At 29.2% G+C, this 13,433-nt stretch overlaps 2 protein-coding genes across 2 annotated transcripts; one reads left to right on the top strand and one right to left on the bottom strand.

The window, feature by feature from the left end:
- The first annotated feature begins 2,902 nt into the window (after nt 1–2,902).
- On the top strand, nt 2,903–5,493 carry LOC120270665 (GEM-like protein 5). The gene is made up of 3 exons (XM_039277731.1): nt 2,903–3,251; nt 4,461–4,735; nt 5,061–5,493. Exons 1-3 carry the CDS (start codon nt 2,996–2,998, stop codon nt 5,274–5,276), a joined length of 747 nt encoding a protein of 248 aa, XP_039133665.1. The 5' UTR covers nt 2,903–2,995; the 3' UTR covers nt 5,277–5,493.
- Nucleotides 5,494–8,418: 2,925 nt separating this feature from the next.
- Nucleotides 8,419–9,666, bottom strand: LOC120270135. Its single transcript, XM_039277161.1, has 2 exons — nt 9,310–9,666; nt 8,419–8,957 (listed from the first exon to the last, which is right to left on the bottom strand). Exons 1-2 carry the CDS (start codon nt 9,541–9,543, stop codon nt 8,607–8,609), a joined length of 585 nt encoding a protein of 194 aa, XP_039133095.1. The 5' UTR covers nt 9,544–9,666; the 3' UTR covers nt 8,419–8,606.
- Nucleotides 9,667–13,433: the final 3,767 nt, after the last annotated feature.

Raw genomic sequence — 13,433 nt, 5'->3', positions numbered from 1 at the left:
TTATGCATTTTTTTCCTATCCAAACATGGTTTGTTTATTCATTTTTTTAAAAAATTTATTCATTTTTTTAAACAACTATTTATGCAACTGTTTTTTAGTTTTATAATGAGATCATATATGATATAAATCATTAAATATTATTGACATATGAGTAACGTTGTCAATTTACTCCGACCCAATACTTGATAGAGAACCTTGATTCCGCACCAAGATAATATATTTGATGTATTTAATAAATGTTAAAAAAATTAAGGACAGAAAAATTTTCGAACTCGAGTAATCCCCGTGATGAAAAAGGATAGGGAAAGTTTTTCCTTGAGCCTGGGTTTAGGATGAGGTCGGGGTAGGGGCTGAGAATACATCCGGGTAAATTTTCGCCCAATTGACATTTCTACATATGAGAAACAATTTTTTTTATTATTATTTTTTATTAAATGTGAAAAAATCATGTCAGATGGTATGCAGAAATTTGGAGCTTAATATCTCAACACATTTATCCTTTCACATGGTATGAGCTAAAGTTTGAACCGGTAAAACCCTTTTTTATTAGAATTAATTTTAATAATTATAAATAATTTATTTTATATTATTATTTATAAAATATATAATTCAATAAATATAATATTTATAAAAAAATAAATATTTTGAAATTATAAATTTATTTTTTTAATATAACATACATTTTGATATATTTGGTAACTATTAAATAAGAAAATATTAAATAAAAAAATTTAGTAAAATTATAATTAATAATATAAGATTCTCAACTAACAAAATGAAATCGCACTTATTCACATTTTTATTAATTTAGTAATGTAAGATTCTATAAATCAAATAGATCATTAAAAATAACTAAATAGGGTATCAAAACACTAAATTCAAATTTTCAAAAACAATATAATAACTTTTATTTCATATCTTTTTGGAGTCATAATTAAACCAAACTTAATTATTTTAAATAAATATAAAATTCATCTCCAACTTAATATTTTTTAAAAAATTAATCTCAAGTGTTTTTTTTTTTCACTAATCAAAATATTCAGATAACAATATGTATAGAAAGAATAAGCATAATTTTTTTTATTTTTAAATTTTAAAAAATTTGTTGTTTTTATGACTTCACTTGGTCCAAATAATTTTCCCACTTAATCAACCAAACACCACCAAATTAATTCTTAATATAAAAAATATTATTAAAAATCATAAATTGTAATTATGCCACCGCCCATTCCACCGCGTCAAAACAAGAAATAATAAAAAAAAAAAATTAATCATCAAGTAACACTAAACCATTCTACATATTATTTATTAAACTGCTTTATTTTTCTCTGGTCTTTCCGATGTGGGACAAAAGATGACATCAAATCAGTCATTCCACTCACCGGCTGCTGTAAAAAATTCTGAAATTAACCACTCTTTATATAATATAGCTATTAAATATTATGTTCATATGAGAACAGTCCTTATTTTTAATTAAAACCCCTATTTTTTTAAAAAAAAATAGTTATCTTTCAATTTATAAAAATATACACATAATATATACTATTCCACAACATTGACAATTATTCTTCTGAATCAAAAGTGAAAAGTAAAGTATTTTTTAAGGGTAAGTATCACGGGTGGCCACAAATATTTCGTACGTATAACACTGTGGTCATATACGTTTTTTTTTAACGATGTGATCTGAAACTTTGTCCAGTCGCTCATGCCATGATTTCGTAGTTTAAAAGCTATTTCCGGTGAAAGTGCTAAGGTGGCCAATTATAGAGCCATTGGAAGCCACTTCAAAGACATTCGCGGAAAGCAATCCCCTAAACCATGAAATCGTGCCATGAGTGTGACCGGAGATAAGTTTTTAGATCACATCGTTAAAAATCGTATGCTAGCACAACGTTATACTTTACTGAAACATTTGCAAGACTCAGAATACTTATCCTATTTTTTAAAGAAAGAAAAAGACATGTATGACAACTGACATATAATTTTGTTATTTTTCAGGGGTTAGTCTGTTAAAAATAATAATTAGAAAAAAAAAATCCATGCATCATCAGTTTTTTACCTGATAATTTTACTCACTACAAAAAAAAAAATTATACCATTCACCCTTTTTTTATAAAAATAAAAAATCACATGTCATAAAATGTAAAAAAAAACCTCTATTTTTACATTGTGAAAAGTCAAAAATCACAATGATTTTTTTTTAATTAATTTTTTCTATAATCTATTTCAGAAGACATCTGACATATAATTTTGTTATTTTTCAGGGGGTTAATCGGTTAAAAATAATAATTAGAAAAAAAAAAACAATCCATGCATCATCAGTCGCATCCCTGATAATTTTACTCACTACAAAAAAAAAATTAATACAGTTGACCATTTTTCTTTTTTTTTATATAAATTTTAAAAATCACATGGCATTAAATTTTTTTAAAAAAAAACCTCTCCCTTTACTTTGTGAAAAGTAAAAAATCACAAGTTTTTTTTTTTTTTTTTATTTTTATAATCTATTTGAGAACATTGACAAACTTTTTTTAAAAAAATAATAAATTATTTTTATGACGAATGAATGTGGGTTGTGATATTATCTTAAATTAATTTCTCCAATAAAAATTCCAAAACTCATCATTTCGCATGTTACATGATAGACTTATTTTTTTATGTCACTGATCACTTAAATTAAGAAAGTTGCGCGAAGCCGCGAACATCGACAATTATTCTAAATAAAAAGTAAAGTTTTTTTAAAAGAAAAACATTCATGATAATTGACAGATAATTTTGCTATTTTTCAAGTTTGGTCAGTTAAAAATAATAATTAAAAAAAGAAAAAGAAAAAAAAAATCCATGCATCATCAGGCGTTGTTACCGTGTCACCATCTCGGCGGGCCACGCGCGTGTTCGTGTCGGCCGCGTTCTCGAAGAAGCCTAGTTCTTCTTCTTTGCGGCATTTTATCGAACACCTTGTGGGCGAGAGAGAGAGAGCTTGAGGTTCGATCTAATGGAGAAGAAGAGCGAGGGAGAGGAGGAGAAGCTGGGGACGAAGCTTATGGGTGCGCCAGCGTCGCCGGATGCGCACCCGGAGAACCAGAGGGCTGCCGCGTTTTGGACGCCGAGAAGCAGTGATGATCATCACTATGTACTTGAGCATAAGCCGGTGCCGCGTCCCGCTGGGAGTCCCATGGAGAGTATCTTGGATGTTTTCAATGCTTGGACTAAGAAGACTGATGAACTTGCCACCAATATTTGGCACAACTGTAATCTCTCTCTTTCTTTCTCTGATTACTTGATTTTGTTGACTCTCTTTTGTTTGATTTGGTGTAGAATTTGATCGCTTTAGGGTTTTATTAGGTTGATTTGTGGTTGTTCATGTTTGATTGAGTGCTTTTGATTTTCAAGTAGTTTCCTTTCTGTAAAAATTTGATCTTTCTTTTCCTAATTTTGAATCCAATCTGAATATATTGAGATTATTTAGATTGATTTAGTTATGGTTACTCATGTTTTGGTTTATGTGAAATTATGAACTCTTGTGGTTCATTTTAGTGTCCAATTTGTTCATTGTGGAGATAATTTCTGGATTTGTTTTGATACTGATACTATTTGAATGGAAAAAATCTAATGTTGTGAAACTGTTAAAGAACTCTCTTTTATGTGATTTCTCAAAGACTGAATAGCATTAAAACTCTTTAAAAATCATTTGTCAAAAGCACTAGTAAAATTTACTCTGCTTTGACACTCTTAGATTGAATATCATTGATTTCTTATGACATTGTATAGGTCCATGTGTTTATTCATGATGATATTTATTAGAACTCTCACTTGTGTTATTGCTTAAAGACTCTTTCAAAAGCACTTGTGATATTTACTCTGCTTGGACAATCTTAGATTGAGTACCATTGAATTCTTATAGCATTGTATAGGTCCATGTGTTTATTCATGAATCATGATGATATTTATTAGAACTCTCACTTATGTGATTGCTTATAAACTATTTCAAAAGCACTAGTGATACTTACTCTGCTTGGGCGCTCTTAGATTGAGTATCATTGATTTCTTATAGCATTGTATAGGTCCATGTGTTTATACATGATGATGTTTACTAGAACTCTGACTTGTGTGATTGCTTAAAGACTCTTTCAAAAGCACTAGTGATATTTACTCTGCTTCGACGCTCTTAGATTGAGTTTCATTGATTTCTAATAGCATTATATAGGGCAATGTGTTTATTTAGCATGATATTTATTAGATCTCTCACTTACATTATTGTTCAAAGACCAAATAGGTTTTAAATTCTTTTTCAAAAGCACTAGTGGTATTTACTCTGTTTCGGCGCGCTCTTAGATTGAATATCATTGATGTCATGTAGCATTAGATAGGGTAATGTGTTTATTCATATGATGATATTTATTGCATGATGTGTTTATTTTCATAATCTGACTGATGTGTGAATTGATGTGAGATCAAAGTGAAAACAGCACCATCTAAGTCAGATGCCGCAATTGGGAAGCTTAACTTGACCGTGAAGGCCATAACCGAAGGCGGGTTTGAGGCTCTGTTCAAGCAGGCTTTCCCGACTGACCCTTCCGAGAGGCTGAAGAAGAGTTTTGCTTGCTATCTTTCAACCACAACCGGACCTGTTGCTGGCACGCTCTATCTTTCTACAATGCACGTTGCCTTCTGCAGTGACCGCCCTCTATCATTCACCGCTCCCTCTGGCCAGGAAACATGGAGTTACTATAAGGTCAGCTGATTTTTTTTATTCGTATTTATGTTTCTATCTTTATCAATATATATTCTGCATTTCTTGTTTTATAAACTTTTCGATGTTACTCGTAAAAAAAAGCTGTTTCTCAATCTTGAATTCATAATGTCATTCATGTCTTTTTTTCTACTACGAAGAAATGTGTTGAAAGAGCATCATAAGAAGAGAGATAATATTTATGAATTAAGGCATAGTTGAGTCTCAAGCAAGTGCCATGTTTGATTCAATGTTCAGGTTCATATATAACTCGAACAGATCAAATGAACTCTAATAACCATAAATTTTAATATATTTCATTGAGCAGGTCATGATTCCTCTGTCGAAGATTGCTAATGTCAATCCAGTGACTTTGAAGGAAAACCCACCAGAGAAATACATACAGATCATCACAGCCGATGCGCATGAGTTCTGGTTCATGGGTTTTGTGAGCTATGATAAGGCTGTAACACATCTCTTGGATGCCGTTGCCAACTTCGCGGCCGCATCACAGCTGATGCCAGGACCCCAAATCATTCAGTGATCTTTAAATCACAAATACGAACATCGTGTGTGCTCGATATGTCTTTTTGTGTGCACATTGTGTTCTCTTTGTGAGAGACTAATAATATTTGTGTGTATATATGTAATGTATGTATGTGTGTTTTCTTATACTATGTTTGATGGAACTTTGGAAAACATATGTTTGTTGTTTGGGGATGAAATCTCAGTAGTAACTTTCACATGATTTGATTTTGGAATCTCTGCAGGTTTGTGTTTTAATTCAGTCCTGGAATCTCAGGATAAAAAGCCTGAGAAACAGGGGAGGTTCCAGGCTGTGTCATGATTTTGGGCATTATTCCCTGGATGCAAGCCTTTGTGACCAGTTTGAGATATATAATTGATAAATATTCTAACAATTGTTTTATTGGGTTTCAAGGTACTAATAATTAGGGTGAATTATTTTTATTTGATCTTGTAATTTTTGGATTCATTCACTAGTATTGAACTTTCAATTATTTTACTAATTGAAAATTGGGCAAAAATTGAGTAGGCCTATTATATATATAAATATATAAATGAGTGAAATTTAAACAAGCCTTGCTTACCATGTCTACATGTACTTGAAAGTTTAAAAAAACACACTTAAATAACTTAACCTCTTGTTTGGTCGGTGATGTGTGTTAAGTTGAGAGGTAAAGAAGAGGAGTTTGAAGGAGTGTTATACCTCTATTCATCTCTTATTTCACTCATCCAAGTTATCATGGAGTAGTGAAATCTTTATATTTGAAAAAAATTATCTTTTTTAATTTTGCTCTATTTAATTTTTTATTTTGGAATGCAAATACTCAATGTCTAGTTTATTATTTTAATTTTTATCATATTGGTTTAAAATTAATAACAATAAAAAATTTGTGCAATAATAATAATAATAATAAATAATAAAATTGGTCAATATATATCACACTCATGTTCTCTCCTCTTTTGAAATCCTACATCCCCTCCCTCTTTGAATTAGCAAATATCCACGTTTAAGAGAATATTTAACATTTGAATTTCATAAAAATTACATATGTGAATATGATTATAATAAATAAATGCATGCATGGCAGCATAAATATACATGCATGCACACACACACACACACACACAGATATATATATATATATTGAATCATACTAGTACAAGACATTTAAATTTTATGAAAATTTAAATAAAATCATAAAAAATAATTGAAATCATATAATACTCCCTTTATAAAGATCAACAAAAAAATAAAATAAAATTTATGGATTCAAAAAAAAAAATTAAATTAAGGTACTCTAAAACCATTAGAAAATTGAGATAAAAAAAAAGACTGAACGAAATGAACAGAAGTAGAAAAAACACTCTAATTTTTTTTTTAAAAAAAAAATCAAAATAAAATAGTACCATGTAAGCAACAAATGTACATGTTCCACAAACCTGCACCATTTATTATAATCCCTGTAAAAAGCGCATGATCAAAATCCTTTCTACCGTACCCATGTACATTATAATACTACCCTTTGAATTTATAAAAGATAAATAAAAAAGAGAACAAAGATCACAAGTAGGAAAACAAAAGAAAAAAAAATGATTTTTTTTTTCTGCATGCCTGCCATACTGTAATTTTTTATTCAGAAAAATCACAGCATGTTCCAATTATAGTAAAAATAAATTAAATATATAATTCAAATATATATATAGCGAAATGATAATTTAGGATGTCTTTAGATTATTATTTTTTAGACATTTTACTTATAGTCGTTAGATCATTAACAAACACAATAATTTAGTAGCATTTTACATAAAATCATTAAATCAATATCAAATAACTATTTGTTTAAATAAATACTGTACATCTCTTGTTATATAATATTATAAAATATAATTTATATTATTTATGATGATTATAATCGTCAAATTACAATCAGATGACTACATGTAAATAGTGTATGGATTTAAAATCTAATAACATCTCTAAATTATCCATCTTTAAAAAAATAAATTAATATATATAAATATATATAAATATATAAATCAGAAAGACAGAGAAACATTCTCTCTCTAAAAAGATCACGGGGTTTTCTGCAGAGAAACTGACAGAGTGTAAAGCATCATTTCTGCAAAAACGAGGAAAGGTTCCTTTGTCTCAAACAGAATACATCTCTCATATTTTTCTAGCTTTATTCTTTCATCTGTTTCTAGTTTCTAGTTTCTAGTTTCTAGTTTCTACCACCATAATAATAATAATAATAATAATAATAATGAATGACAAAATATAGACAGCTTTTCATGCATGAGATATAAAACTTCATTAACCAATGAGCAAAGGAATTGGTCTGTAACATATAGAGCCAAAAACTTTGGACCAATCCAATGACTACAACACTGTTCCTTTTCCTTTTTAAATCTTGTTTCTAGTTTGAGGACTAAAATTAATCATGGTATCAGAGAGGAGTAACTTTAAAAAACACATGCATGACGACAGTATGCCAACTTCAATCTTGTGAATATCTTTCAGCTGGTTTAATTACAGTTGTTTAATTTCTGAATTGAAGAACACTTCATTCTTCCTAAATCATAGGATTAGATAAGATTAATTAAGCATGAGAAATCAAATCACTACTCACTAGAGAGATCTTTATGACATATATAGAAAGCAAGACAAAATTTTCTTTCTATTCTGAATAATATATCAAATAACTGACCAAGCAAATAATAGAGGAGTACTAGTTCCTTGATTTGAAGGACAAATTAATAACATTAAAGAATAGAAATTTGAATCCTTAATGACAGCATTAATGAAGATTAATTAAGAACTAATAAGCAGCAAAAGGAAAAAACAAAAACACATGCAATGCAACCTTAAAAATCCTTAATCAAATGCTGCATTAGAGAAGATTGAAACTTGTTCTTTCCAATGTGAATGATCTACTAAATTAACAGCCATTAATTAATGGTTCTTCATTGATTCATAGAGAAGATTGACTAAAACCTAATAAGCATAAGCAAAACCAGCAGGGAAAGTTCTTTCCTCATTTGAATGAACAAGCAAGCACATTATTAATGGAGGAATTGATAAACATTAATTATATGATAGCATTTAATTAAGAAGAGAAAGAAAAGGAAGAACAAGATGAGAACAAGTTAGTTATCATTGATTATAGATAAACATTTCAGATTAAAAGATGGAGTATAAAATGGAGAAATTCAAAGAGAGATAGAGAGAGAGAGTGAAAAGAAGCAAATAGAGAAGAAATAATAGAGAAAAGGAAAAAAGGAGGGATTTTTCTCACAGAATGTGGAGGAAAATGGAGGAAAGGTGGCGCCTTTGAGTTGCTTTTAGGGTTTAGGTGAAGGAGTCGCCGGCGAGGTGGAGAAGGCCGGCTGCGCCGCACTTAGGGCAAACGTGAAGCCACTTGGGAACCATGAAGTACATGAAGCAAGCCTTGCAGCCTGCGGCGATGAGGACGGTAGGCTCGGCGGCGCTGGTGGCGTCGCTGGAGGAGTTGGAGGAGAGGGAGGTGATGACGGAGGAGGAGCAGGCGGTGTCCTGAGTGTCATCCTCGTCGTCACCGGACGAAGAGGAGATGGATGAACCGGAGGAGTAGAAGATCGAGGAGTCTAGGGCATTGAAATTTCGTGGATCCTCGCTGGTTCTCATCCCAGTCTTCCAATCGATGTAGTAAACTTCCCCGGTCTGCAAACAAAGCCATCAAATTGCGTGGATGAAATAGGGGACAAAAACAAGACTGGGGATGAAAACAAGACCGGTCTGCAAACAAAGCCATCAAATTTGATGCAAACAAAGCCATCAAATTGCGTGGATGAAAAACAAATTAGGGTTTCGCTAATGAAAAAACAAGAAAATCACAAACAAACAAACAAACAAAGATTTTGATCTTCATTGAATGAAATAGGGGACAAAAACAAGACAAGCATTTAATGAGGAATGATTGGGGAGTGGTGGGGAAACAAGAAGAGCATTAAAGCAAGAGAGATTGAGACCTAGAAAAGGGGGAAGAGAGAGAGAGAATTGAAAAGGGACGTACGCGAACATCAAGGCATTGTTCCCAGTTGAAAGGGAGGGAGATGTCGGAGTTGAGATCGAGAGTGATGTCGGAGTTCTCATCGGTAGGATCGGAGTCATCCGGCGGTGGGGATTGAGGCGGCGGCGGAGGAAGAGGAAGCGGAGGAGCGTTGGGGTTTCTGTGAGAGTGGTTGGGCTTGAATAAAGAACAAGTCTTGAGAAGCTCCGCGATCATGTCGATGCTCGGAGAAGGCATTGCTGAAGAAGAAGAAGAAGAAGAAGAAGAAGAAGAAGAAAGAGAGAAGTTTGGAGAGAATGGGAAGAGTGTAGTTTTGGAAGAAACTTTTTATGGAAGTTCTTGTGAGGATGTGATTTTGTGTATGTTTGTGTATATATATATATATATTATGAAAGAGAAGTTGGTGGAGTATAATAATAATAATAATAATAATAATAATAATAATAATATAGCTTATGTTTGTTTTGGAGAGGACCTGAACCCCAAAGTTTACTTCAAGGTCAGGGTATGTGTGCTTGTTGAGCTTATTCTATGTCTGGGTCGAAATAATAATAATAAGTGTTTTTGTATATAAATATATGTTTCTGATATATATACAAAGTGCTTGTCATCTATTAATTAAAAAAAAAAAAATAATAATAATAATAATAAATGTTTTATATATAAATATTGGTAAGATTGAAGTTGATTGTGTTTTGTTGCTTTAATATAGAGATTTATTTTGAGGGTTGATAGAGCTAAGAGAAAGATTTATTTTGTCACCTATTTATTAAAATAATAATAATAATAATAATAAATTATATAAAATATATGTACTTGATTTATTTAAAAAAATGCTCGTCTCTAATTAGTCAAAAATGATAATAATAAAATATGCTTTTATATATAAATAATAAATATGGGTAAGATTGATATTGATTGTGTTTCGCTGCCTAATATAATGATTTTCTTTTGAGGGTTGATAGAGCAAAATGAAAAATTTATATCCTAAATAATTAGGATTATCAGTTTATTATTGTTGTTGTTAGTACTTGGTATATACATTTTTTTAAAAACTTTTAATATAAATGCATTTGTATGTATATATATATATATATATAGTCATATTTTATGCATAAACTTAATTAAAATGAGCTAGCTAGCTTACCCTTTACTTTATTTTATTTTATAATTACATGATAAAATTTGGTAGAATCAATATAATTGTATTTGAAGAATCAAAATAAACAATGATAGTATAATTATTGTCAGAAGTATATAGTTGATATAAATGAATTATATTTTGAAGTAAACCTTTTTTAAAATGGTGAATTTTTCCTTGTAAAGTGACTTAAAATGTAAATAAATAAAATAATAAATTAGAATAAATTAAACTAAAGTACATTTGGAGAATCTGTATCTTTTTTTATTTTTATTTTTAATTCCACTTATATTATAAGTTATTTATTTATTTATTTAACAAGATGGATAAATCACATATTAAGAGTCATACAAAGGTTTTTTAAGTATTTTTTATGCTCTAATCCTACTTAAGTACAGAGAATCAATCTCAGGTCTCACCCGTGAGCAAAGGACTCTAGTGCTGCTAAGGTGCTTTTAGTAAATTATGAGTTATCAAAAACATAAATTTTACAAAGAATAAATATCAAAACCTGTTACATATTGTGGTTCAATATATATAGCATAAATACCTCTGGCCTTTGATTTTTTAAATATATATATATATATATTGTACTCAAAAAGTATTGAAACTATTTTTTAATTTTATTAAGATGCTCGAATTATTTATTTTGGAATCCTTCACTTTTCACATGGCAAAAAGTAAGTGGTGCATGCAACAATCCAATCTGGTTTTCATTAGTCTAAAAATAGGATTGAATTGGATTCTTGTACTCCAAACCCAATCAAATGCCCAAGAATAAAATGTCACATTTCTTAGGCCTATGTCTAAAGACAAGTTCCCATGAAACTCTAGTTATATATATATATATATATACAAATATTTTAAAATATATCTTAATACATGATCTCATTCTTTATGAGTTGAAGTTCGAACCCACTTTTTTAGTAGAAAACTAAAACCCTACAAAAAAAAGATTTGATACTAATAAATCAAGAGATAATTAGCCCAAAAAACTATATTCTTTTTTTATTGCATAACATAATTAATACCTTATTTGACTTAAAAAATAATAATTATTATTTATCCTTAATATGTATTTTTTGCATAAGTATTTTTTATAATAAATATGACGATTTTGTTTTTAGAGTTATCTTGACATAGTTAACATGACTAATTCTTGTAATAGATGAGATTTTTTTTTGAACTTATGTAAAGTATTTTTTTTAAAAGGTAAATTTTTAATAAATAATATTTCAGTGTAACAATTTTATTTTTAAACGAGTTATTCTAACATAAATAAATATCTTGTTTGAATATAGACTAATTGTTTTTATTTATCTATTGAAAATAGTTTTTGTTTAACTAATTCTTATAGTAGTTGTGACCTCTTTGTTTTTTGAAACAAGTTATCATTTATTAATTTTTAGAAAAAAAATAAAATTCAAGTGTTTTCTTTAAGCTCCCAAAAGTAATTTCAAAAAACAATTATTTTGTAAAAGGGTTTGTTTTTTATTTTATTAGTTTCTTCTTTTGTGTGCTATGCTTTTTCCTATGAAAAAACAGAAGAAAAAACAAATATAGTTTAAATACAAAAATATTAGAAAAATAAGATATTGAATAAAAGATTTTGTGAAAATGTTAATAGTTAGAGAAAATGGAATAAATTCCAAAGTGTAGGGCAATGATTTGGACCACAAAACTGGCCCACACTGAAAAGCCAGGTTGGTTAGGTCAGACCAGTTCAGAACTTATTTTTTATTCTTTTATTTTTGTTTTATTTAATTAATTAATTGTGAGCTTATTTTAAAAAGATATTGTGATCCAATTCTAAGTGTCAATTCAAAACAAAGCTCTAAAAAGCAATTGGGTAACTTAATAAGCTAAAATGACATAAATACCCTTTTGAAGTTTGCAATATACCTTGTAAAATTTGTCAAATTATATATTTGTCTTTCCTATAGTCTTAATTAAGTCATAAAAAATAATCTAAAAATGTGATTAGGAAAGTAATCTAAAACTCTAACTTTGAGTTTGGTTCATGAAATAAGAATAAAAGGATAATAAAAAAATAAGAATGAAAATAAAAATAGTGCTTGATAGGAAAATTTTAAAATTTAAAATTTAAATAATTAGCATTATTTAAATTATTATAATTAAAATAAATTTCTTGTTAGTCTTTTTTTATTCCATTGTTTTCTAACAAGATTTTGATTAATGGTTTGAATTTTTAAAATAATTAAATTAAATATATCATTATGAGATAATTTGTAAGGGCATTTGTGTAAATTTAGTCCCCTTAGCAATTTTGAGTCAATTTGCAAAATGATGCATGGAGGGGTTATATTATATGAGGTGGTGTATTTTGGCGATGCCTGCAGATACTGTTGAATTAGCATCCAATGATCCTATCAAACCCCCACTCCTTCCCTTGCCTAATCCACAACCCAATTCCCACCCCCTTTCACTGTATTCTCTCCTCCCTCGTTTAATTACTCTCCCACTTTTTGTACCCATAATAAATATACATGGATTAATATCAACTGTGTACATTCTTAGAGATATTGTTCTCTAAAAATATTTAATGTTAATAGTTAAATCATCATCTAACAACCATTATTGTATAAAGAATTATGGAGAATCACTGTTATTTACTGGGTATAATTACTGTTAAATATTATTTTAATACAATTCAGTATCATGTACAAAATAATTGTAACCGTTAGATGCAAATTTAACGGCACTATAGGATATCCATATATTTGTAATATATGAATGCCATTAGAGGATGCCCTTTATATATATATATATTTATATTTATATAAGAAAAAAGAAACTACAAGCTGGAATATAAGTAATTTAATATTTATATAATACCTAAACATTGGAAAAACAATTTTTTTTCCTTTTAACTATCAATGCAAAAACCAAAAATACATATAAAAAGAGTGTTTATTTTTTCAGACAAAGGAGAAACTTTACAAGGGTATATATGTAATTCTAAGTG

The sequence above is a fragment of the Dioscorea cayenensis genome, chromosome 10 (genome assembly GCF_009730915.1).
Source record: "Dioscorea cayenensis subsp. rotundata cultivar TDr96_F1 chromosome 10, TDr96_F1_v2_PseudoChromosome.rev07_lg8_w22 25.fasta, whole genome shotgun sequence".
Lineage (NCBI taxonomy): Eukaryota > Viridiplantae > Streptophyta > Magnoliopsida > Dioscoreales > Dioscoreaceae > Dioscorea > Dioscorea cayenensis.
Note: the sequence above shows the minus strand (reverse complement) of the source record. Positions and strands in the feature narration are given on the sequence as shown.